This window comes from Haemaphysalis longicornis, unplaced genomic scaffold, assembly GCF_048455015.1.
Source record: "Haemaphysalis longicornis isolate Haplotype H1 unplaced genomic scaffold, Haemaphysalis longicornis Haplotype H1 scaffold_1, whole genome shotgun sequence".
NCBI classification, from domain to species: domain Eukaryota; kingdom Metazoa; phylum Arthropoda; class Arachnida; order Ixodida; family Ixodidae; genus Haemaphysalis; species Haemaphysalis longicornis.
The window spans coordinates 447,425,835-447,447,555 of record NW_027526203.1 but is presented as its reverse complement, the minus strand read 5'-3'; the positions used below and the strand labels follow the sequence as shown (position 1 = coordinate 447,447,555).

Here is a 21,721-nt window from a genome sequence, read left to right as displayed (position 1 = left end):
GCAAACACACACAAAAAGGATTCATTAGCAAAATAAATAACCGAGCGTTTCTTAAGAATGTAATGCTGCGGTGAACTTACTTTATTACAGTTACAATAACTGCATTTTGGCAATTTTGACAGAGAATTGTTGCCAAAGTGCTCACAGGTGGCGTGGCGGACTTCGTTCTGAAAGGCGCCTAATTCAAACAAACTGAGAGGGTGCCGTTGCGCGCACTCTTATAACGCTTTAAAACGACACAAATATCGCCACGCCAGTGAATAAAAAAAAAGGTATCAATTGAAAACTAAGACATAAACTGCTGTGAACGTTCTCGCATGTCACATACAAAGATAACAATAGCCCACTTCACGTCTGATGCTGAACAGCATCCCGTAACGCGGGGAGAAAACCCATTTTGAATACCTGCCCAAAGCAAGGCGAGTGGTGCAGGGAAGGGAGACAGAGGGAATGAGACGCATACAACGGCACCGTGTGGAAGCTAGCAATGCGCCGGGAGAGGAGGCGGAGCGGCAATAAATACGCCGCCTAAATTTAGCGACCGGGCTGCGGCCGCACCCGAGCGCAAACCGGGGGATACCCGCAGCGGAAGAGCAGCGCTATGTGGGCTGTCACGCAGGACGTCTCCTCGGCCGCGATCGCCAACCTCAAGGAGTCCAGCCACGGGGGCTCCTTCCACGGCAGGCACACCGTGGTGCGTTCCTTTGCACGTTGTTGCTGCTGTAGCGTAATTAACCGCTTAACGCCGGCCGCATCACCCCTCTCCCGCGCAGACGATCGACAAGCTTCCCGACAAGGTGTTGCTGCTGATCTTCTCGTACCTGCCCCAGCGCGAGGTGGGCCGGCTGGCACGCGTGTGCCGCAAGTGGCGCACCGTGTCCGCGGACTCGCGCCTCTGGACGCACGTCTCCCTACGGCCCGAGGTGTCCGGCCTGCACGTGTCCAGCATCGAGAAGCTGCTGGCGCTCATCTCGGTGCGCTTCGGCCTGTCGCTGCGCTACATCGAGCTGCCCATCGAGCTCATCACGCACACCGTGCTGCACGAGCTGGGCAACAAGTGCCCCAACCTGACGCACATGCTGCTCGACTTCTCCACTGCCATGCAGCTGCACGACTTCAACGACCTACACACCTTCCCCACCAAGCTGCGCGTCATGTGCATCTGCCTGTCCGAGGTCATCTTCATGGAGGGCTTCATGCGCAAGATCTACAACTTCATCAACGGCCTGGAGGTGCTCCACCTTATAGGTGAGTGCGCGCGTGCACGCCGGCGGCCGACTGCAGTCCCGACTGCCCCCCCCCCCCCTCCCCCCCTTTGGTTCCAGGCACGTACGAAAAGGTTGAGGAGGAAGAGGAGGAAATCTACGAGGTCATCAACATTCACAAGCTCAAAAGTGCCGTGCCGAATCTGCGCTGCGTCAACATGTACGGCATAGCATTTGTGGACGACAGCCACGTTGAAGCTTTCAGCAGCAACTGCATTCAACTGGAGTGCTTGTCACTGAACTTCTGCGCTAAGGTAACGGGCTCCACCATGAAGCTGCTCTTCCAGAGATGCAAGAAGCTCAAGACACTGCTCATGCAACAGACAGGCAAGTGAATATTCTTGTGGCATTTCAAAGAAAAAATTAAAAGCACTAACGGGCATAATTTCCCATAGGGCTCAAAGCCGAGCATGTCATGGCTGTTGACTGGGAAAATACCAGCATACAGGAGCTGGACATCACAGCCACAGAGCTCCCCACAGAGTGCCTCAGTGACCTGCTTTGTCGACTGCCAAATCTGCGCTACCTCTGCGCTGGTCAGCAGGACGGCTTCACCGATCAGGTGTGGCTTTACTAGCAGCACGCAAGCGAGTATTCATGCCACAAAAATGTCTCGCAGGTTTTGAAGGACTGGATGGAGAAGGGAAACATCAAGAGCCTTATTGCCTTGGACCTAGACAGGAATGAAAACCTGTCGGAGGAAATGCTCTTGAAATTAATCAGAGTCCAAGGCCCCATGCTGCAGGGCCTCGTCCTGTCAGGGATACCACACCTGTGCGAGCAGTTCTGGCAAAGCACGCTTCAAATCATTAAAAAAATACGGTGGGTGAAGCACTCTTGCAGTTGCTCACGCATCGAGCTAAATCTCGGCCTTTTTTATTTTCAGGATTCTAGTTGCTGGGATGGCTACCGGCTGCTGCAAGAAAATTCATCAAAAAATTCACATTGACTCCATGCTGGATGCGATTGCCAACAACTGCCCCGAGATTGAGAGGCTTGAAATAGGCTGGGACAGTGAAACACTGCGCTTTAGTGACCGCAGCAGCAAGGCCATTGACACAGTGCGAGTTAAGTGCCTTCGCCTGAGGTGTCTGGTTCTCTGCGATGGGAAATATTTTGAGCTTGTCAAATCAAACTTTGATCGCGCTGACCGACACACACTGGTTCGCTCAACAACAAATTGCAGAGTTTCACTTGTCTACCTCTTGTCTTGTTATAAGGATCTCATCTTTAATTAGACTCTTACAAAAGCATGATTTGATCATTGTTAGAAACGACCCGCCAAGTGATGTTTTAAAACAAAACACTTTATTTCAAAAACAGTCTAACACAGGGCCCAGCTTACAATGTCAAGCATGAGTCAGCACTGCTATATGTCAAAACTTTTCAACAGCCCTCAAATGTCGCGATACAGTGTGTAGAAAAGTTGCTCTCCAGGTTCCCAATTCCAAATAAATGCATCCGTATCAATGCAAAAGAGGTTCATCCCAACGCCTCTCTCACATGCTACTACTACTACACTTACACATAAATGCAATGATGATTGACACGGTGGCATGGATGGTTGCCAGAGGCCACATTTTGGCGAACGAAAAAATTCGAATAAAACCTAGTTTGAGTTTCAAGGAATTGCTGTGCATGGCTTACAGAACCCTAGCAACACTTCAAAGTAATCATTTCGATTTAAGGAAGTCTCAATTACTGACATGAAATGATGCACAGAGCTTCAAAGCCACATCAAACATTTCACTCCTACTTCATAATGCAATACACAAACATTTCCAATCAAGTCAATAACTGTTGAATTTCAATGCAAGCAGAGGTCTATCGACGACAAAACAGCTCTTGTTGTTGTGTGCAGCATTCAACCCTTCCCCCCATCCCTTTGATTGATCTAAAAATGTCAATAGACACCAACAAAAATAACTTCGTTTTAAGAGCATTGCAGCTAAACACCAGTCATAGTAGGTCTTTCTGTGTACACATCTTCAGACGGTATTTGGCCACCGTACAAAACGTACGTTCTGTGTGCATGATATGTTGTCTAAATGGAATTGCTTTCGTTTCCCTCTTCAGTATTCACTAGTGCTGGGCCAAAGGAAGTTCAAGCCAACGTTACTAGAACAAAACCAAGTCTGTTAGTTTTCGCAATGTTGGATCGAACCCCTGTAGTGAATTTCGCATGCGTAAGAAGTAGAGCCTTGAGCAGTCACGAGTTAAAAATACAAAAAGTTAAACCTGGCAATGCCAAGACCAGCATTAGTTTTGCCCTCTTTTACAAAGGCATCGGTGTTCTGTGCCTAAACACCTGTTTACTTCTTTTTTTTTCTTTGGTGAAAAACAAAAACTGAGGTAGAAAAATTTTGTAGCCAAAGAGCATTGCTTGACTGCGCTAGTTTCATACATGCCTTCAACGTACTTAGAATTCCAAAACACTTTAACAACAACCTCACATCTTGTGAATGTTTACTTCCAAAGCCAAATAAGGTTTGAAATTAAGAGTACACAGATGCGCAAACTTTGTGGCGCCTACCTCAAAAAAGCAGGCATCAAGTTTTTGTTCAATGATCCATTTGCTCTTTTAGACATGTTTGCATGAAGAGAATCGCAATCATAGCTCTATGCTACAAGCAAAAACAGCTACACTCCGACTCGTATAATAAAAATAAACAACAATCTCTGTCAAAAATTTCTAGACCACAGAAATTCTCCCAAACTTCGAATCATTCAACACAGAATTCGAACTGCCCAATGGAAACCAAGAATTTAATACAATATTGCTTACAGACCTGGTTTCTTCTTTAGAACAAAAGGGTGCTGCAGGATAACAGCTCTGTATCCCAGGTGGGGTCTCCATGAGCCCAAAAACCTTATACAAAGACAGTGCAGATAAAAAAGGGGCCAACAGAGACAAAAGAAGTTGTTATGCGCATATGCAAGGGGCACCTATCGCACTCTTTCATGGTTTGGGAAATACTGCATTCATATACAACAGATGACAAAATGAAACATTACCTCCAGCTATGCAAGATACCCGATGCAAACCAGTGGCGTATATTGCACTTTTATTTACCATTAAAAAGACAACCATTTATACAATCAAAAGGATGTTCATTCTCCTATTTCTTTTTATTTACTATTGCTATCATTGTTTTCAACAACACCACCAATAAAGGCCAAAACTATGCACTCAGAATATATGCTTGACAACTGAAAAATGCTCGAGGCAAATAAAAAATCTAAAATAAACTAAAATGGGAATCACATTGTGAATGCACTCAAAAGGGGAAACATAACATACGAGTTTCGCAATTGGTAATTGCCTCCAGGTAGAACAGGAAGTGGTGGAGGGGACTCTACCCAAGTTAGTCAACTAATAAAGTATTTAAAGGCACCATAGCAACCACATTCAGTAGAAACTACGGCCTAATTCTGGCAGTGAAGGAATAAAAATTTCCATAGACAGCTCAGGCAAACCAACCTTGGTTGCTATGGGAAAGCATTGCCCACACTTCTATTCTCTTTTTATGCACCTTTATGAAATTGCATCTCTACAAAATAAAGGGCAGTGATTTTTGAAGTGAAATATACATAATTTGCTCCTAAATATCTTAGACAAAGCACCTGCCGTCCAGAAAGCAGACCAATTTCACGCATGAACATATACGCCCTAACCTTGAAGATTTCTTGTCGTGGATATATAAAGCTTGGCAATAAAAAGCAAAAAAAAAAAAAGCAACATTGTTCTGTCAAGCTGTGAAGCTTCTCAATCAAGGTCATAGAGGGAAAGAGTAATGCATGAGCAAGAAATGTTCAAAGCCAATTGTTTCCCCTGGGTGACACGACTTTCAATTTTATGTGCGAGCTTATATGCCCTAACCTTGAAGAATCATGTTTCATCTGTATGAAAAATTACATAAACAATAAGAGAGGACAATTAAAAACATGATACTGGCTGAAATCACAGAAAGTATGCCCATGCGACATATGGGTTCATTTTGTGGGGGCAACCACCTCATTTTTTTTCATAGTTCTTCAAACAAAAAAATGCTCCTTTACCTTCATAAAGCACACACGAGCAGTGGCTTGCACCTCAAGTGTCGCTGACTGGGTCTTTTTCACGACAGCCACCAGTAAACAGCCTCTCCTCCATTCAGTTCCGCATGCAAGCGCCCTGGCACTTGGACAAACTAAATCTGTGCTGTACTGCAGGAAGCGCTTGCTGGCCGCAACCTGCTGGGTGGGGGAGGGGGAGCCTCTCTTTATGCTTCACCAGGTGAGCATACGCAGTGATTTTGCATAAAACATACAAAAAATTTGTTAAAGCATAATTTGTGGTTGTACTGCGCAGTTCAACTCACAGGAGACTAACAACAGTTTATTTCTAATAAAAAAAAAGCACCGATTTTTGTGGTCTCTTCCAAACAAGCACAATGATGCCATACAGGTCTGCAATGTGGTTTTATGCCACCTCAGTATCCTCAGTGGTATAGTTAACCCATTTCGTGAGTATTATCAGCTTTGTTTTAGTTCAGACACCACTTATACACGATATCCTACGAAACTGCAAGGGTGTTATTGCGGCAATGTCATTGCGTCAGGCAAGGCAGACAACAATGAAAGAGAACCAGGGAACAGGTCTCAGCATTAATCACCATCATCAGCCCGTCTACGCCCACTGCAGGGCGAAGGCCTCTCCCATAGATCTCCAATTATCCCGGTCCTGTGCTATCTGCCACCAATTTATCCCCACAAACTTCTTGATCTCACCTGCCCACCTAACTTTCTGCCGCCCCCTGCAACGCTTGCCTTCTCTAGGAACTATTTCGGGTCTGAGCCTTATTTCGGGTTAACAAGTAATTACCTCAAGCCCCTAAATTAGCATTCCCAAACTCGCTGTGATTGGTTCAGCTAAGCTATTTTGTACATCACATTTTTGCATCCCAACTAGATACATCTTGAAGGGGCACTGGAGTGAACTACCTAAGTCTTATTTGTGGCTGCATCAAGCAGTTTAACCCATGTAATTCATTATTTAACTGCTTGACAAATGTTCAGAGTCTTAGCTTATCTGTAAAAAGTGGTAAATAAGAAAACATCATGCACCATGTGCAACAGCCACATTAAATACAGTAATGACGCCACAACGGCTTGCAGTGTGTTTTGACAAGCTATGTCAGGATTCACAATTTTGACTTTTCTCCGTTTGTTCGTTAATATTGACCCTTTGTTTGTCCACAAACAGGTAGTGCACGTAAAAGATGCTATCAGTCTGCTAAGTTTATCCCTGAAGACTTGCCAACGTGTTATCATTTCCAACATTAGCATTTCGGCGAACAGGGTGATGCAAGAGAATTGTCACTTTCAAACGCACTTTTCTCGTTAAAAAGGCGCATAAATCAACCGAAAATCTTAGAAGATGGCCTATGCATTCAAGACCTTTAAATGTTCACAACTCACTTCAGTGTCCCTTTAAATGAAGTTCTACTGTAGCAATTACACGAAAGCTTAGTGCTGCCAACTGGCTATCTCCTGGCAGCATTGAGATCTGATTCATGAAAGTACTGTGCTCTAGTTGAGGTCTATGCTATATACAGGCCTGTTCTGCCTCATCACAAATGATTTAATTTTCCCAAATTTAGCTAATCACCTCCTATTCAATAAAAAAAAATGGCCTCGAAAATTGAGGTACTGTATCAACACCTCACAAAGAATTGTATAACGGTGCTTTTTTTCTCTTCAATGTCAGTAAAACAACTGAGAATGTGTTTTTAAACATCCTCATCATTATGATTATTTTAACTGGATGTCAGTAATGATGGAATACCACAGGAGCATACAATTATAGAGAAAAATGAAGCAAATTTATGAATATGGCACCATATCCAACATTTAGCCACTTCAACAGGCATTTTGAGTTTTTGAGCAAGCGTCACATTTATCTGAAACTTGCAATTCTACTCTCAAGTTTTTTATCACTACTTTTTTTGCACCCACTCAGTTATACTAACAGGCTAAACTCTCCATCATAGCACACTTCAGCTATAGAGAAAAACAGAGGTGTATGGCAAACAAGGATGCTATAGAAGGCGGACGAGAACAAGTGTTTTTGGGCCCTCATCACTTCTCATCTTCATCTTGCAGAATTTAGTATTTATAAAACATTACAGAAGTCGGGGTTTCAGATTAAGCATTGAGCTCAGAAATAAAAAGCCATACAGTACTCCATGAAATTAGGCAGAATGACAAAAGTTTTTGCACGTCAAGGTGAAAAGCTTTCTTTCTGGCCTGAAATAGTCAACTTCCCCCAATTAAAAATTATGAAGCCCGACTACTAAAAGGAAGTATAATACAAAGCAGAATATTCAAGGTGGGATCGCTGCGGCACATAGCCCTGTGAGCCCTTCTGATGTGCCTCCTATCTACATTTCAATGAGGAGAAACGGGGAATTAAAAGATTAAAAAATAAAAAAACACCCGCATATCAGCACCTCTTGTACCATTCTGCCTATTTGCCCTGACAATAACACTTATAATAATAGAGCATTCGCACTTTTATACATCTACTGAGTCATCCTACCTATGTGTGATGACAATAACACTTACAACAAGCACTTGCACTATTATAGCATACTTATTTTCAGGAAGGCACTTTAGGAAACAGTAATACTTTTGCACATTGGCACCCAGATGTACAAGAAAAGCTGTGTGGCTAGAGTTATTGCCATACAGATTTCCCTCAAGCAAAGTTCTAAAATGAAACTGCTCAGGAAAGCTGAGAATTGTTCTGTCACCGGTAAAACTATACTATAAAAAAAACATTACTCATGAGAATTGAAACAGTTGTAAAAATTCAGGTTTAAAGAGGATAATGCAGTCAAACTTCGACATCAGTTCCTAGCAGCTATGTATTCGTGGTTACTGGGATCATCATAGTGGCCCAGATATAGTCTAAGTAGTCTAAGTGGCTTCTGCTAATTGCAAACTTATTGTGTAGCACTTAAATTTACACTGTCCAACCTTCACATATACCATAGCTCGTTCTAGAAGAATTCAACAGCTGAGCTTGTGTGCTGAGCATGTGCCTAGGGCTTAGTTTTCTTGTTTGATTTAATGTGCAGCTTCTGCTTTTGAGCTAGCGGTGGTGTCTCTTTGCTCCGTTGTAGCACCCAGCTGGCATGGCTCAAACTGCAGCTGAAAACCTCCATTTTGATGGATAGCCCAAGTTGCTCCCACAGTGCTGAGATGCTCCTTTTTCACAGCAACCTGTTGATGGATAGCTGAACCATCCTCTAATACTTGATATCTATACACATGCGTGTACGCTTTCTACCCATGACATCTGGCTTCAGAAAGCCCACCAACACACATTCATAAAAACATTATAAACGTTGAGGTAGCTGAGAGGTGCACAGAAGCCAAGTGTGCCAGATTAATTTTTACCCCTTCAAGTGCTCCAACATAGTGTGCGCAACTGTTTTTAATGCAGAAGTCTCATTAATTTAAACGTAATGGGGGTCCTATGCACTAGTCCACCCAAGTTAAGAGGATGCTACATTTTTTCACGTGGGCAAGCAGCAGATGTGACGGTGTAGGTATAAAAGATGTGCAAGCTGACAGGCTTAAAAAAATACGCAGGCTTTAATGCTCTCACTGCTTGGGTTTAGCGCTCCTTTTAAGTGCTCCAGCTACCCTTCAGCACGGTTCGTTAAGCAAGCAAAAGCAACTGTAAGCAGTTCAGTCATTTTTTTTCCACAGGAATGCCCAACCAAAGTGACGTAAAGAGAGGCAAAAAATTCAGAGATTATTCGCTGGGTTTCCTGTGGTTTTAATACGGTGCATTTTTTTGTGTGACACGGCCCAGTTACTCCTCTCACCCCAATAGCCTGACTCCCCCTGTGCCACACCTTCCATTCAACAGCGAACCAGTCTGGTGGCGGGAGTCAGGTTGAAATGTGCGACACGTAAATACGCAGGTAGTACTGCCATAGTGGTTTCTCTCGTGAACCTGCACATGCTGACTGCGAGATTGTGGCTCACCTCAACTGTTGACATGTGTGCTCATAAAACGTGCACACTCACGCTTTGCTTTTTTTTTTTTTAAGTTGCTTTAAGTACAATACTTCCCAAGTTCATGGTCTTCAAGCAGTGCTCTGGAGAACATAGGAATCAGCTTTTACTGAACACACTGCCTCAGCTAGGGAGCATCCAAGACAAGTAGAAATACCGTGTGTAGTCATGGGCATCGACACAAATCTCTCACTGGGAAGGAAGGACCAGAACTACAGCATTTGAAAAACAAAACAAAACAAAAAACTATTCTTGAATAAAATCTGCATAATTTTAATTAGGCTATGCAAACCATCAGTTAGCACCTGTATCTCATTAAACTGAAAAAAACAATCTCTACAGCCTGGGCCTTGATGTGAAGGTGGGGGTGCAAGGCCAGGGTGACAACTGCGCCCCTTTCCCCCCATCCCTTCTATGGTGATGCCCATATGTGCAGCCACAAAAAAAAACAACTGGGACGGCCAACCTGCCTGGCCAACTTGCTCGCCATAGCCCATCACCTTGACAGGGACTTAATCCCCCAACAAGTTCTTCTCGCAAAAAAGCACCATAACTTCTATACGAACTAATACAAGTACTGGTGAAAACCATCAACCTAAAGGCATTAAGTGGCGAATGGCTAAGAAACCGTGCTTGCAAAACGCAAGGACGAAAAAAAAAAAGCCACCACAGCATCAACCAGTGGACAAAAAGAAGAGGAAGCACCTAGCATCTGTACACAAGCGGAAACTTCAACTCGGGTTTCAAAAAGAAAACTCAGCTTCAACCTTCCTTTCTTCAGCCACTGCTGCACTGACAGAGATGAATTGTAACATTGAAAAGACGTATATTTACTTTTACCTATAATATCAAGCTCAACCAAAAAATAAAAAATTCTGAACTTGTAATGTCACAAAGGAGACATTAAATGAGATTCTGTGAACAATAGCATATGTAAGCCTGTAGTTATAGCAGAAGTGGTAATAGCAGATCTATTTACTTTGTACATGAGGCTGTTATGGCATTTTTACATTTCATTACAATCAGTATAAAGAGCTTAATTTCAGCAGGCAGGGAAGAAACATGTGCTACAGTACAGCAGTTAAAACGACAGTCTTTCGAGCTTGCACATGTTCGGACAGTCAAATTAATGACCCCCTGTACAATGCAACAGTGCTACAGGAGACCCTCTCTATAACAAAGTCACCGATATTTATTGCTTTGGTACTTTGATATAAGTGTTTGCCCTATAACAGCGTAAAGTATCCTAAAATATCCTTTGAAGTACACCAAAGCCCTTCTAGCATCATTAAAGCATGCCCTGCACAAGCAGGCATTCTTTACCATGGCAATGACTTTATTTGTGTGCGAAAAAGGACAGCGTCAACACCACCTGGAAAGAGCAAATAAGCAGTTGCCCCCCCCTGTTTTATCATCCCTCTTATTTTATTTCTCTTACTGTGCTTCCCATTTCACTGATCACAAGGAACACCATAAAAACCCTCGTCATTTTCAGGCTCTAGCTACACGAGACACACTGGACTTACTGCATAGCGGACACTGCAAGCCTACTGAATAGCGGAGATTTCCACGAGTCATATGGAGACGGGACACTGCAGAGGTTCTCGTCAAGGCCAAGCTCTACAGAAGGTACTCTTTGCGGCACCTAAATAATCCTGACCAAACTCACCGAGGCGCACCTCATAGCTCCTCCCGCAAGCAACAAGTTATCACACAGTATGCCCAGGCAGGTGTACAAGGAACTCTGCCCCTACACCAAAAATTACACCATAATGATCCCAAACAAGAAAACTGCCCCAAATGCAGTACATCGATGACAGCTCAACACATCACCTGGACATGCCCCATTTATCAGAACCTTCCGAGACCAAATCGCAATTTCTCTGGAGCCGCTCAGGTCTCAATGGTGCCACGAATTGTTTGACTCCATTGATCGCACTCGACGCGAGGTGGGGGAGACACAGCGCGCGTTCATCACCTTCATCCTCCATCCATTCAGACCGAACATCATCCCTGGACCACACCTTTCCCCAACCCTGTCCTCTAATCGTCCTCACTCCCCAAACCCTTTCCACCGCACAGCGCAAGCCGTGAAACAAGTGGAAGTAAATGTTTCAAACAAGTAAATGCAAAAAAGGCCTCTCCCCTACCTTTCCCTTCGCGACTCAGACGGACAGCGATGTGGTGCCTGCTAACTATGCCCTTGCACACTGTGTTGTTCATCGTCACTAAACCAAGTGCTATTGGCTTTCGGCCAAAAAATAGTGGAGAACACGGCAGTAAAAATAAGCAGTACAAAGCCATGTTGCCTTCGTCAGGAGTGATTTATTCCTTATCTGCTTCCATGCTAGCCCGGGAGCTTTTGTCAAGCTCCCCATCATGTCATTGCAAAAACGCCTGTGCAAAACACATGCACTTTGGTTGGGGTTGTGGACAACTTTACATAATGTGTTATTTACAATAAGGTAACTTTGTTAGTAAGGAGGGTCTCCTGTAACAATTATGCACAGTATAAGACCGTTACAGAGTTCAATTTAAAAGATTGCATCATGGCCAGAATTCGCTTTTTGAAGCAGTTGAATGACATTTTTACACCCTAAAAGAATGCAGGAGCTAGAGCTTTACCTTGAGCCTGCAGGCAAACAAGTCAGAAATCAGGTACCTGCACCTACGGCAACATCCCCAAAGATGACCCTCCACAAAGAAACCACACCACCTCTTCAAAAACCCATCCAAAGTCAACCCTGACTACAGATCGACAGCCATTCTTTGTTATGTAGCCCTCCACCACCGTACTAGACGGTCTGACCGCCTAAAAAAGGTGCACATCCCTCATACCTGGGTGACCCATGCCAACATAAGTGGTGCACCTTTTTTATTCAGTTAATGAGTAAACAAATATTCTTCGATAAAACTGCACCCCTGACCTGAATGGGGCAACTTCCGTTGCCCCTAATTTCAATATTTTCCCACTAAAATATGACTCACCACCTTTCCGCTGCCCAACTTGCTCTTGATTCTAGGCAGGCTATTTACCGGGACAACACAGCCCAACTTTTCAGGCTCTGCTGTCCTCGGAACGGGTGACAAGGAAGGCCGCACCACTTTGTGATGCACTGGCCTGCACGCAAAGGCTTAGCACGCGAGCTCCAGGTGCCTGATGGTCTGCTTAGGCTGCGTCTAACAGCGGCCTCCTTGGCCAGTTGCTGTAGTTAAGCAGTCGCTGTACCTGCTGCTCAAGAAGAGTCAGCTCCGCTTGCACCGGATCGAGAAAGGTGCCCATCCACTCGACCATTGTGTGGACGTCGTACACCTCGGACAATGCGTCGCCCAGGTACTTGTGCAGGTGACTCGACGTGCTCAGGAGCTCAGTGAGGTTCCTAGTGGCCTCCACAATGTGATCGGGGCTGACAAAGGACAGGCGGATATTGTAGCCATTGAGCCAGCCTACGTAGTGGCTGTTCCTCTCCATCACGGCCTTCTGGTTACGCAGCGTTACCAGCTGCTGGACCCCCGTGAACACCTTTGCACCGGGGAACTGGCAGAAAAGCAGGTGCGCGTCCGTGTCGTCAAACAGCGGGAAGCGCCTGTTGCACTGCAGCAGCTCCTTGATCTGCACCAGCTGCGGCTCGTCCAGGCAGCCGTGCTGCAGGTAGAGCAGGTTGGCTGCCAGAGACGGCACGCTCGCCGGCAGCAGCTCGCAGAGGGTGGCGAAGTGGTCGTAGCGCTGCCACCCCGTCAGCGCGATGCCCCGAATGTTGAGCAGCTCCCGGTGGTGGCCAAGCGTCTCCAGCCACGAGTGGTGGTTCCGCACGTGGTACTGGACGTTGGGGAGCAGCTGCTTGGGCCCCGTGGCCCCCTTGAAGGCACTCGCCATCCACAGCCCCTGGAAGCGGGCGTACTTGAGCCAGTGCTGCTCCTCCAGCCGGCTGCTGATGTTGGGCGTGTATTGCCAGACCATGAGGTCGACGGGGTGGGCCATGCCCCAGCGCTGCACCTCGTCGGCGTCCATGCCGCGCAGCATGTCGTCCCACATGATGGGCCGCACACCCAACCTGGCCACCAGAGCCACCAGCTTCTCGACGTGCTCGAGGAAGAGCCGGTCCTTGGTCAGGTTGCGGGCGGCCATGTGCCGCTCGCAGCGGGCGCACTGCCCCAGTGAGTAGACCTCGTCGCAGCCAATGTGCAGGTACTGGGCGCTGGGGTGCAGCCGCAGCACCTGCTCCACCATGGCCGCCACCAGGACCACCGAGTCGTTCAGCGATGGGCACAGCGCCTGCGGGCTGTGCGCCAGCTCCCGGAGGTCCGTGAATTCGGGCAGCTTCAGTGCAAACTCCAGGTGCCCAAACGTCTGCACCAGCGGAATCACCTGCAGCTGGTTGGCGCGGGCAGTGGCTAGAATGTGCGCTATGTCGGCTTCGGTGTAGGCATTGTTGGCTGCCAGGGGGCGAAGCACGCCCGAGTACGGAAACATGTCCTCGTACTCCATGAGCAGCCCCGTGGCTCCCAACTTGCGCAGCAGAGGGAACACCGCATCGTAGTACTCGACCTTTGGAGGCGCACCTTTCAGGTCAAAGTGCACTATGCGTTCCTCAAACTGAACGGGGGACAGCCGGATGCTGTCCTGGAAAGTGGTACGCGGGGCAAGCACAGTGGTCGGCCGCTCGGTCACTACAGCCACCCACTGCACCTCCTCAACAGTTGCCCTGTTAGTTGTCCTGTTGCTTTGCCAGTAAAGTATAATAAACGCTATCACAAGCACCCCAGCGAGCAGCTTCAAAAGACGCATCTTCATTGGCGCCATGGCACGGGAAGACACTCCAGCTCGTGGTGGAGCCTTCAAGTGGTAGCCTGCAAAAAACAGCAACATTAAAAGGAAACATTGTTGATCGAGTAACCGGAGCTGTTTGGAGTGGTGCACCTCACGTGCAGTTTTTTTTGCAGTTTAAGTAAATCTTTTTTTTTTGTCAGAAAAGCCCATTTCCCTTCCACTATGTTCCTCACACAACTTCGTAATGCCAGCTGTGAAGACTCACAAGTTCAGAGCTAGGGCAGCACCTCACAGAACGCATGTGCACACATTCTACACACAAATGTATAAAAAATCGATAATAAAAATGAAATAGCTTGCCAACATTAAAATTGCGAAGAATGAAACTGAACCAAATCACACTGAAAACCTGCATCACAACACTACAGCAGCGTGTAAGGCACAAGGCAATTGCTGCAGAGGTTGCCTGGTGTTTATTTCTTAGCCCTTGAAAATAAACCAGGGCTCTAGATTTCCACAACTTTATTCAACATATTAAACAATTTAAATTACACGATATAGCTGTGAATGTAACAATTGGAGGAATTCACTGCCACGTCTCTTTATTTCAGAGCAAGAATTCTGCTATGAGAAAGACCAGGCTTATCTTTAAAATTAGCATGCGAGGCCAGGCACAAGTTACACTTTACAGTAGTTAAGAAAAGATACCCTACACATTGGCCATGATACCATGCCTTGGCATGGGAAACGCACACTTTTCTTTATTCTATCTACCTGTATTTCATCCCTTGGTGCGATCTATGCCAGGCTTGCAAGCGAGAATTGTTCTGTACACAGGCAAGTCCCATTGTGATAATCATCATTACCCACGCACTAATGACTGGGGAATGACCTTGCTAACGTGAGAAGCGATGTGGCAACCAAGATCCCACTCACTATGATGAGGGACTCTGGAGAACTACCCTGCTCCCTATGAACTGAACAACCGGAATGGAAAGCACACTCATGGATGACAGCAAAGGGGGATGGTCAGACTGCCTCTCTGGAGCACTGGGATCTCTCCCCATAAGGAACAGCAATGTGTCATCACCTATCGCCCTCCTCCTCCACGACATCATTCACACTAGCATGGTGACCAAATTATGAAGCAGTGTGCATGTGTTTGCCGGTGTATGTTCGTATCAACTTCTACAAAATAAAACTTTCCCCACCAAAAAATTTGTCTGAAAGTAGTTTTCGTTTCTTTTCTTTACAGATAACTAAGGGCCAGGTACAGAGGGTACATACCAATACCTGGCCGCATTTTATACTGTTATTGTACTGATATTAACATCACACTTGGGCACCTTTACCTGTTCAAAGATCAGGTTCTATCATATTGTACCACGCACACTTTCATAGCAGAATGCTAAGACAATTTGGCGGAAGTTAGAGCTAGGGACGTTATGTACAGTTCGTTTGTGTGTAAACAAGGTCACTGAGAGGTTACAAAAACAGTAGTGGTAGGCTAACGCCTCCCTGATCTAAAGACATAATGGGCAATATTTCGGCATGAAATTTTTTTAAACAATCTGCTTCCACACAGTAGCGTCTGGGAACCAGATTTAATTTCTTATTTCATAATCTTGAACACAACAGTTCTACTTTAGCATCTGAGAACATTGATTGATTGATTGATTGTAGGGTTTAACACTAGATGCAACGCAGGCAATGAGGCGCGCCATAGTGGAGGGCTCCAGATTAATTTTGACCACCTGGGGATCTTTAATATATGCCGAAATCTCGAACACACGGGCGTTTTAAATGCGAATGCATTTCTTAGTCGAGCCATGTCAGGCGCCGTGCGGCGTCCACGCGCCCGCAGGTGTTATCTCTCCGCTCTCACCCCCTCTCCCATAGCAACAGCTGCGAGCGCGTGCGCTCCTCCTCTCCCCTAGCAACCGGAGCAGGTGGTGCGGGCGGATCAGCGGCGAGTGAGTGGAGAGGAGGAGCGCGCTCGGGCGTGTGAGGGCGCTCGCATCGCGGGAGCTCGCCGGAGCTCCCGCGTGTGTGGGAGAGTGTAGGCACGGTGCTTCGGTGCTTCTCCTCTCGACGCTCGCCCCACTCTCCCACGCCCGCATGCTTCTCAAAGACCCTTTGACTGTGCACTTTACCGACCACAAGGCAGTGATGGTGGCCGTCAAGTACAACGACAACACAAACAGGTGTTAAATAAATGGTTACGCTACAAATCACCGTCTCCTCATTAATTATAAATTCCGCGCACTCTCGCGCAAAAGAAATGCATTCGCATTTCCTCACGATTCCCTTCGGGGAGGTGGGGTGAATTTTTTTGCTTTTCCCCTCCATTAGAAAAGCAGCCGCTGCGGCCGGGAATCGAACCCGCATCCTCGTGCTCAGCAGCAGAACGCCTTAGCCACTGAGCCACTGCGGCGGGTGCATCTGACAACAAAATATCAGCTCAGCTACATGATTGTCACAGCGCCAGTGAAGCAGACAATGAAGACAACATGAAAGTTAGCTTTGTTCAAAAGATACGGCCATTCTCACCCTACTACGATTCCATCCAGTGGGAAACGGTGCTTGTTACAGAAGAATTTGCCTTTAAAAGGACTGATTTCAAATTACCCACCCAGTCCCAAACCGTGTTACGCCATAAAATTCCCCTTTGACATACTTGAGGGAGCAGAAGAAAATGGTAGTCAGTATGCTGACCACATGCTAGGGGATGCAACTTGGTATGAACTGCAAATAATGGGCAGTTAACCCAGGGGAACCCAGGGGAACCTTTCACCTCTGTAATGGTACGATACCTTGCTTGCTTCAGGCGAAGAACCTCAAGCTTAGGGTTGGATTTCATTAGAATTGGACAATTAAAGCCCTACTGAATTCTTCACCTTCCAATAAGAAAATGAGTGATTGGAGCTTTCCACGTTGTCACGTATTATACACTAAACGTTTGTTAATTTGAACTGCAAGGTGACACCATCTCATTTCGATTTACTGAAAGTTTGAACTGATGAAAGTGAACAATAACAGTACACTGCAGTTGGGAAGCCGTAGGCCATGTCAACACTTTGATGCTGGAAAATCCCGTGACTGCGGCCTGCCTTCTGTCCCTAAAGGCGACAGTCGGCACTTCCTGTCCTAAGAAACGAATGTAGCCGAAAGCCTCATCTTTGCCTTCTTGAAAACTGAAGAAGAGACAGATGGCATTTCATCCGGTGATTACTTCTAAGTGGACGCTGCACTGTGCTTCATCCTTGCCCTTCTTGTCGTTATTTACAGCGACAAGTTCGGCGCACCCCACACATCACTGTACTCGTGTCCCCATCGGCAGAGTTCACAAAGAATTTGTCTTCCGAAATTCCCGCCATGCGAGATTCAGATTGGTTTTACACTATTTGGCCTTCTCCGTACTATGCAGCCTCGTGTGTAGGCACCCCGTGCGTTTCTCTGGCCGTGTGCCAGGTGCCAAGGCGCCGGTGGTGCGGTGATGCATAGTTCGAATTATCCGTGGCGCAACCTACTCGGGTTCGAATTACGTGCTTCTTTACACACAGACTTGTATGGAGACTTGGCGGGATCAAATCGTACAGTTCGAATTATCCATAAATTTGAATGATTTAAGTTCCAATTAATGAGCTTTTACTGAATTTAAGTATCTCAGCAAGGAGTAGGGGGACTCGCTGTGTAGTTAGAAAACCCACACAGAGATGGTACAACATCACTGCAGAGATCCTTCCAAATTTACCACCATCCACCAACAATCCATACAGGTCGGTGGGTGATGTCGCCTAGCAACATCACTTGGCAAGCGCGAGAAATTGGTGCAGACAGGGAATACTTATCTATGTGCTTCGTAATCAGCTAGCCTAATTATGTGCAGTTTGCATTAAACTTGGTGTACTTGTTGTTTTGCCATGGACACCTTTGGAGTGCAGTAAGGTTACGTTGCATGGTCCCTTTGAAAGAGACAGTGAAGGAAGCTGTAAGCACTATCTAATCACTTGATCAGGCTAAGAGTTCCAGTGCGCAGGCCATGTGCTCGGTTTCCTTGGCCAAGACATGTCAATTTTTCACAACAAAAGTATGCTCAAAAGAGCTGCCTCTCTGAATCACCAATCCTGCAGAGTGCCAATTAATGAAGTGCAATTAAGCACATCTCTAGGGCATAAACAGCACCTCAACGTACACAAAGACAACAATAACGAAATGGGAGGCAGTCCAGGAAGACACACACGGCAGCCATATACGAAGCACACAGCCCATGCACGATAGATGGATCCTCTCCTTTTTTTTTTATATTTCCCCAAACAGGTCATAACCCAACAGACGGCTTGTGCATAGTGCTTAAAGCGGCCGTGAAGACAAAAAACGAGCTTGGTTCATTAAAAAGACTGCTTTGTCCTAATAGTGCTTCAATACTAACGTGCAGATAAAACACTGATGACTACTTTTTCAGTGCCAGCCCATATTACATCACGCCTGCCCATTTATGTCACTGTAGTGCGAAATTCAGATTTTTCCCAGTATTTTTTGTTTTTCCAACTAAAAAGAACATCTCCCGTGGCTGGAATGGAGCTGCATGAGTTACCAATGGCTAGCCCTTTAAAACTGAACAAATTTTAATTTTGCCTTCATGGCCTCTTCAAAGGAGTACTGACACGAAATTTCAAAGCTTAGATAACTGCGTAAAAAGCTTCCTTTGTATATGGAGATACCCCCTCGGAAGTTTAAACGGTAACCGTTCAGTAGAACATATTTTAAATCAATTTTAATCCTTGGGCGCACGAGAAAGCTCATCTGCGCCATCGAGCAAGCTCATGACGTCATTTGCGTTTCGACCCAAATGGCCCACGCCAGGGCTCCCGTGATGTATCAAGGCGACCGCGGTGTTGTTGGCGCGCGCTTTTCCACCTTGTGCATCACGTCACAGCATTTGGGACTGACGTCACGAGCGACTACGGCCAGTCGGGGCGTTCTGGCATGCGCATGCACGCCCAGACCGGCATTGGCCGTGGTGAGACGAGAACAGTGACGTCAAATGCGCCTTCCCACAATGGCGGCTGCCTCAGTGTTCGCTTCACGGAAACCGAAACTGACACAGATATACGGAGCTGTAAGTAATTGTTTATGCTGCGTTCGACCGTCTAATGTGCCATTCCATGATCAGTCTCTGACGTAGGCACCTATAACCGCGAAAAAACATAACACAAAAATTCTGTGTCAGCCTGTTCACAAAGGGCTTAGTCAATTAGACAGTGTTGGGTATGATTCAATGGCATTTCATAAATCAAAACTAGCCTGACCTTCAAATTATCTTTTAACTTATACCAGCCAACGGCCCTGAGAAGCTTTTTACCTTTTCCCGAATTAGTTTTGCTTGGGTGCACAAGTTCTTCGCTCAATGTTTTATAGGGTTTTATAAGCTAGGCCCAGTGAAATTCAGATGCAGCTCTAAGAAGCAATATTTCAGGACTGGGCAGTTTTCAAAAGCAAATAGAAGGTTTCAAGTTTTTGCACAAAGAGGTGTGTTACCAATTGCCATGGTGTGTACATTCAATCAGCATTTTTGCATACCCCTTAATTTTTGTCTCAAATATTGTGCTTCAAGTTACCTTACAACCTGTTAGTTTCCACCTGAGCTCAGGCATTGTTAATATATGCCTCTGCCGTAGCCAATTTAGCATCTTTTAGGCCCTCAGCATTGGGGAAAGTTTTAGGACAGGTTACACTTTTGGAAAATATTTCTCACTACACTGAACAATGCGTATCAATAAAAAGCACCTTCAGAACAATTTCTCAACTTTGTCAAAATTTATGACGAAAAAAAAAAAGAAAATAAGCATTACAGCCCTACAGAGAGTACCCTTCGATTCGGCCTGTGCTACCTTCACGAGTTGATAGTTGGGTGCCAGTACCACCATGGTGCAAGTTATTTTTTTCTGCAAGTACAGGAAGAGCTGGCACTACTGTATTAGTAGCAAGTAGACGACAAATGCGCTGTGCACTGCACTGGCCACTTAAAGAGGGAAGAGCTGCACTGCCTGGGCCAGTTCAGCAAGTGCAGCACTGGTCTCATTAATCTGCCACTGCAGCTTGCAACACTGGGACTCGGTTGTCCATTTTGCCAGCCTTCCTTACACTGCACGGGGATAAGCAGAAAGGTTTTACATTACAGTGACATTGGCACCTAACTGGATCAGGAAGGCCAAATAAAAGAATCCTGTTATGTCATAACGGAAACCTGACACACCTGTAGAGGCAATGGCAGCCTGAAAATAATGCGTAGGTGACAGCCTTTCACGGGTGATTCTTAGGAGCGGCATGGGGAGCTTGAGAAAAATGCAGAAACGGGCACAGCTCATTTTCAACGGCACAATTTGTTACTTGGACCAGACTCCGGCTCGCTCTACTGTCGCGTGCAGTCACACTAGACAAACCGGAATAACATGACCAAAGCAACTAAAGACACATACCGCGTCAATTCACGTTTGCGAGACAGCCTGATCTCGCCAACCCGGACACTGAATCATGTTCCTCGCAGCGCACAGCTAGCCAAACTAAAGACCCAGGCGAGCGACAAACGAACGTACTTCACGGAGGTGGGACGGGAAAGAAGCGGCGCACATTGCAGGGGCAATCGCAGGCAGCGTGAAGGTGGCCATCTACAACCATCGCTGCGGAGCCGACCTAACAGCCAGCCTTTGGAACTTCGCCACACGGTTCCCCGACGAGCTCCACAGCGGAAACGTGTCCACCTCACCGGGAGTGAAGCGCCTTTTGGCCGCGTTTTCGCCCGCGACGACCGGTCCGGATGGTCCGACGCATTCGCAACGACTTCGGCGCCTCGGATTACGATTACGGACGGAGTTGTTTTGCCCCTGATGATGATAATGATGATAACTCGGAGCGCATCCGTTATACGCACAAACATTTCCCTATGCACAAACGTCCGCTAAAACCGGCAGAACGACTGCCGCCGCCCCTGGCCGCCCCAACATCGCCAAGGAGCGTGGCGACAGTGGCGACAATGTACTATCATAGAGAAAGAAATACCAAAAATACTGTATATATTTCTTTTCCTCTATGGTACTATCGAGTCGTCTGTCGCCCAACCCACCAGTTACTGCGCCCAGAGTTACGCACCGTTTAGAGGACTGCACGGGCCCAGGCTGACCGGCCGAAAGCCCGGGCCCGCCCCGAGGGCCGGGCCACCCGAAGCGTATTTTCGGCGGGCCCGAGCCTTGCCCGGGCACAATTCCGCGGGCCCGGGCCCTGGGCCGGGCCGGGCTCGGGGTTGTATTCATGGGCCTGGCCTTAATTATTTCCGACGTGAAGTGTAGGAAAGAGTATTAAAAATATAGTTTTGTGCATATTTCCACTCGCTGCTTAATTTTTGGGGGGCTTTTCCGATTTATTCTGCATACAATAAAATTGTTGCAAAGAAATCAAGGGAGAAGACTAGCTCTGAAACACTTGAATTGATGGGAACCCTTTATTTCCAGGTGTTCCGTTATTGAATGTTTCTGCATAGTTTAATCGAACATCACGCTAGTTTGCGAAATGTTGTATTTTCCACCAATGTTGATGAAAAATCCCTTAGTGCTTT

The 21,721-nt window shown here is 46.3% G+C and overlaps 1 protein-coding gene and 1 pseudogene across 4 annotated transcripts; one reads left to right on the top strand and one right to left on the bottom strand.

The window, feature by feature from the left end:
- The first annotated feature begins 75 nt into the window (after positions 1 to 75).
- Positions 76 to 2,745, top strand: Fipoq (F-box/LRR-repeat protein FipoQ). The gene is made up of 6 exons (XM_077687663.1): positions 76 to 694; positions 774 to 1,248; positions 1,326 to 1,592; positions 1,661 to 1,827; positions 1,885 to 2,087; positions 2,152 to 2,745. The coding sequence occupies exons 1-6, from the start codon at positions 602 to 604 to the stop codon at positions 2,501 to 2,503; spliced, it is 1,557 nt and encodes a 518-aa protein (XP_077543789.1). The 5' UTR covers positions 76 to 601; the 3' UTR covers positions 2,504 to 2,745.
- On the bottom strand, positions 2,552 to 21,016 carry LOC144155940 (hexosaminidase D pseudogene; annotated as a pseudogene). 3 transcript variants are annotated; one of them, XR_013319674.1, is made up of 2 exons: positions 20,589 to 21,016; positions 2,552 to 14,186 (listed from the first exon to the last, which is right to left on the bottom strand). The product of XR_013319674.1 is annotated as a hexosaminidase D pseudogene, transcript variant X2 (transcript). The 3 variants fall into 3 exon arrangements; XR_013319673.1 differs by having other exon boundaries at positions 20,706 to 21,015; XR_013319675.1 differs by having other exon boundaries at positions 20,876 to 20,985.
- Between the last annotated feature and the right edge of the window lie 705 nt (positions 21,017 to 21,721).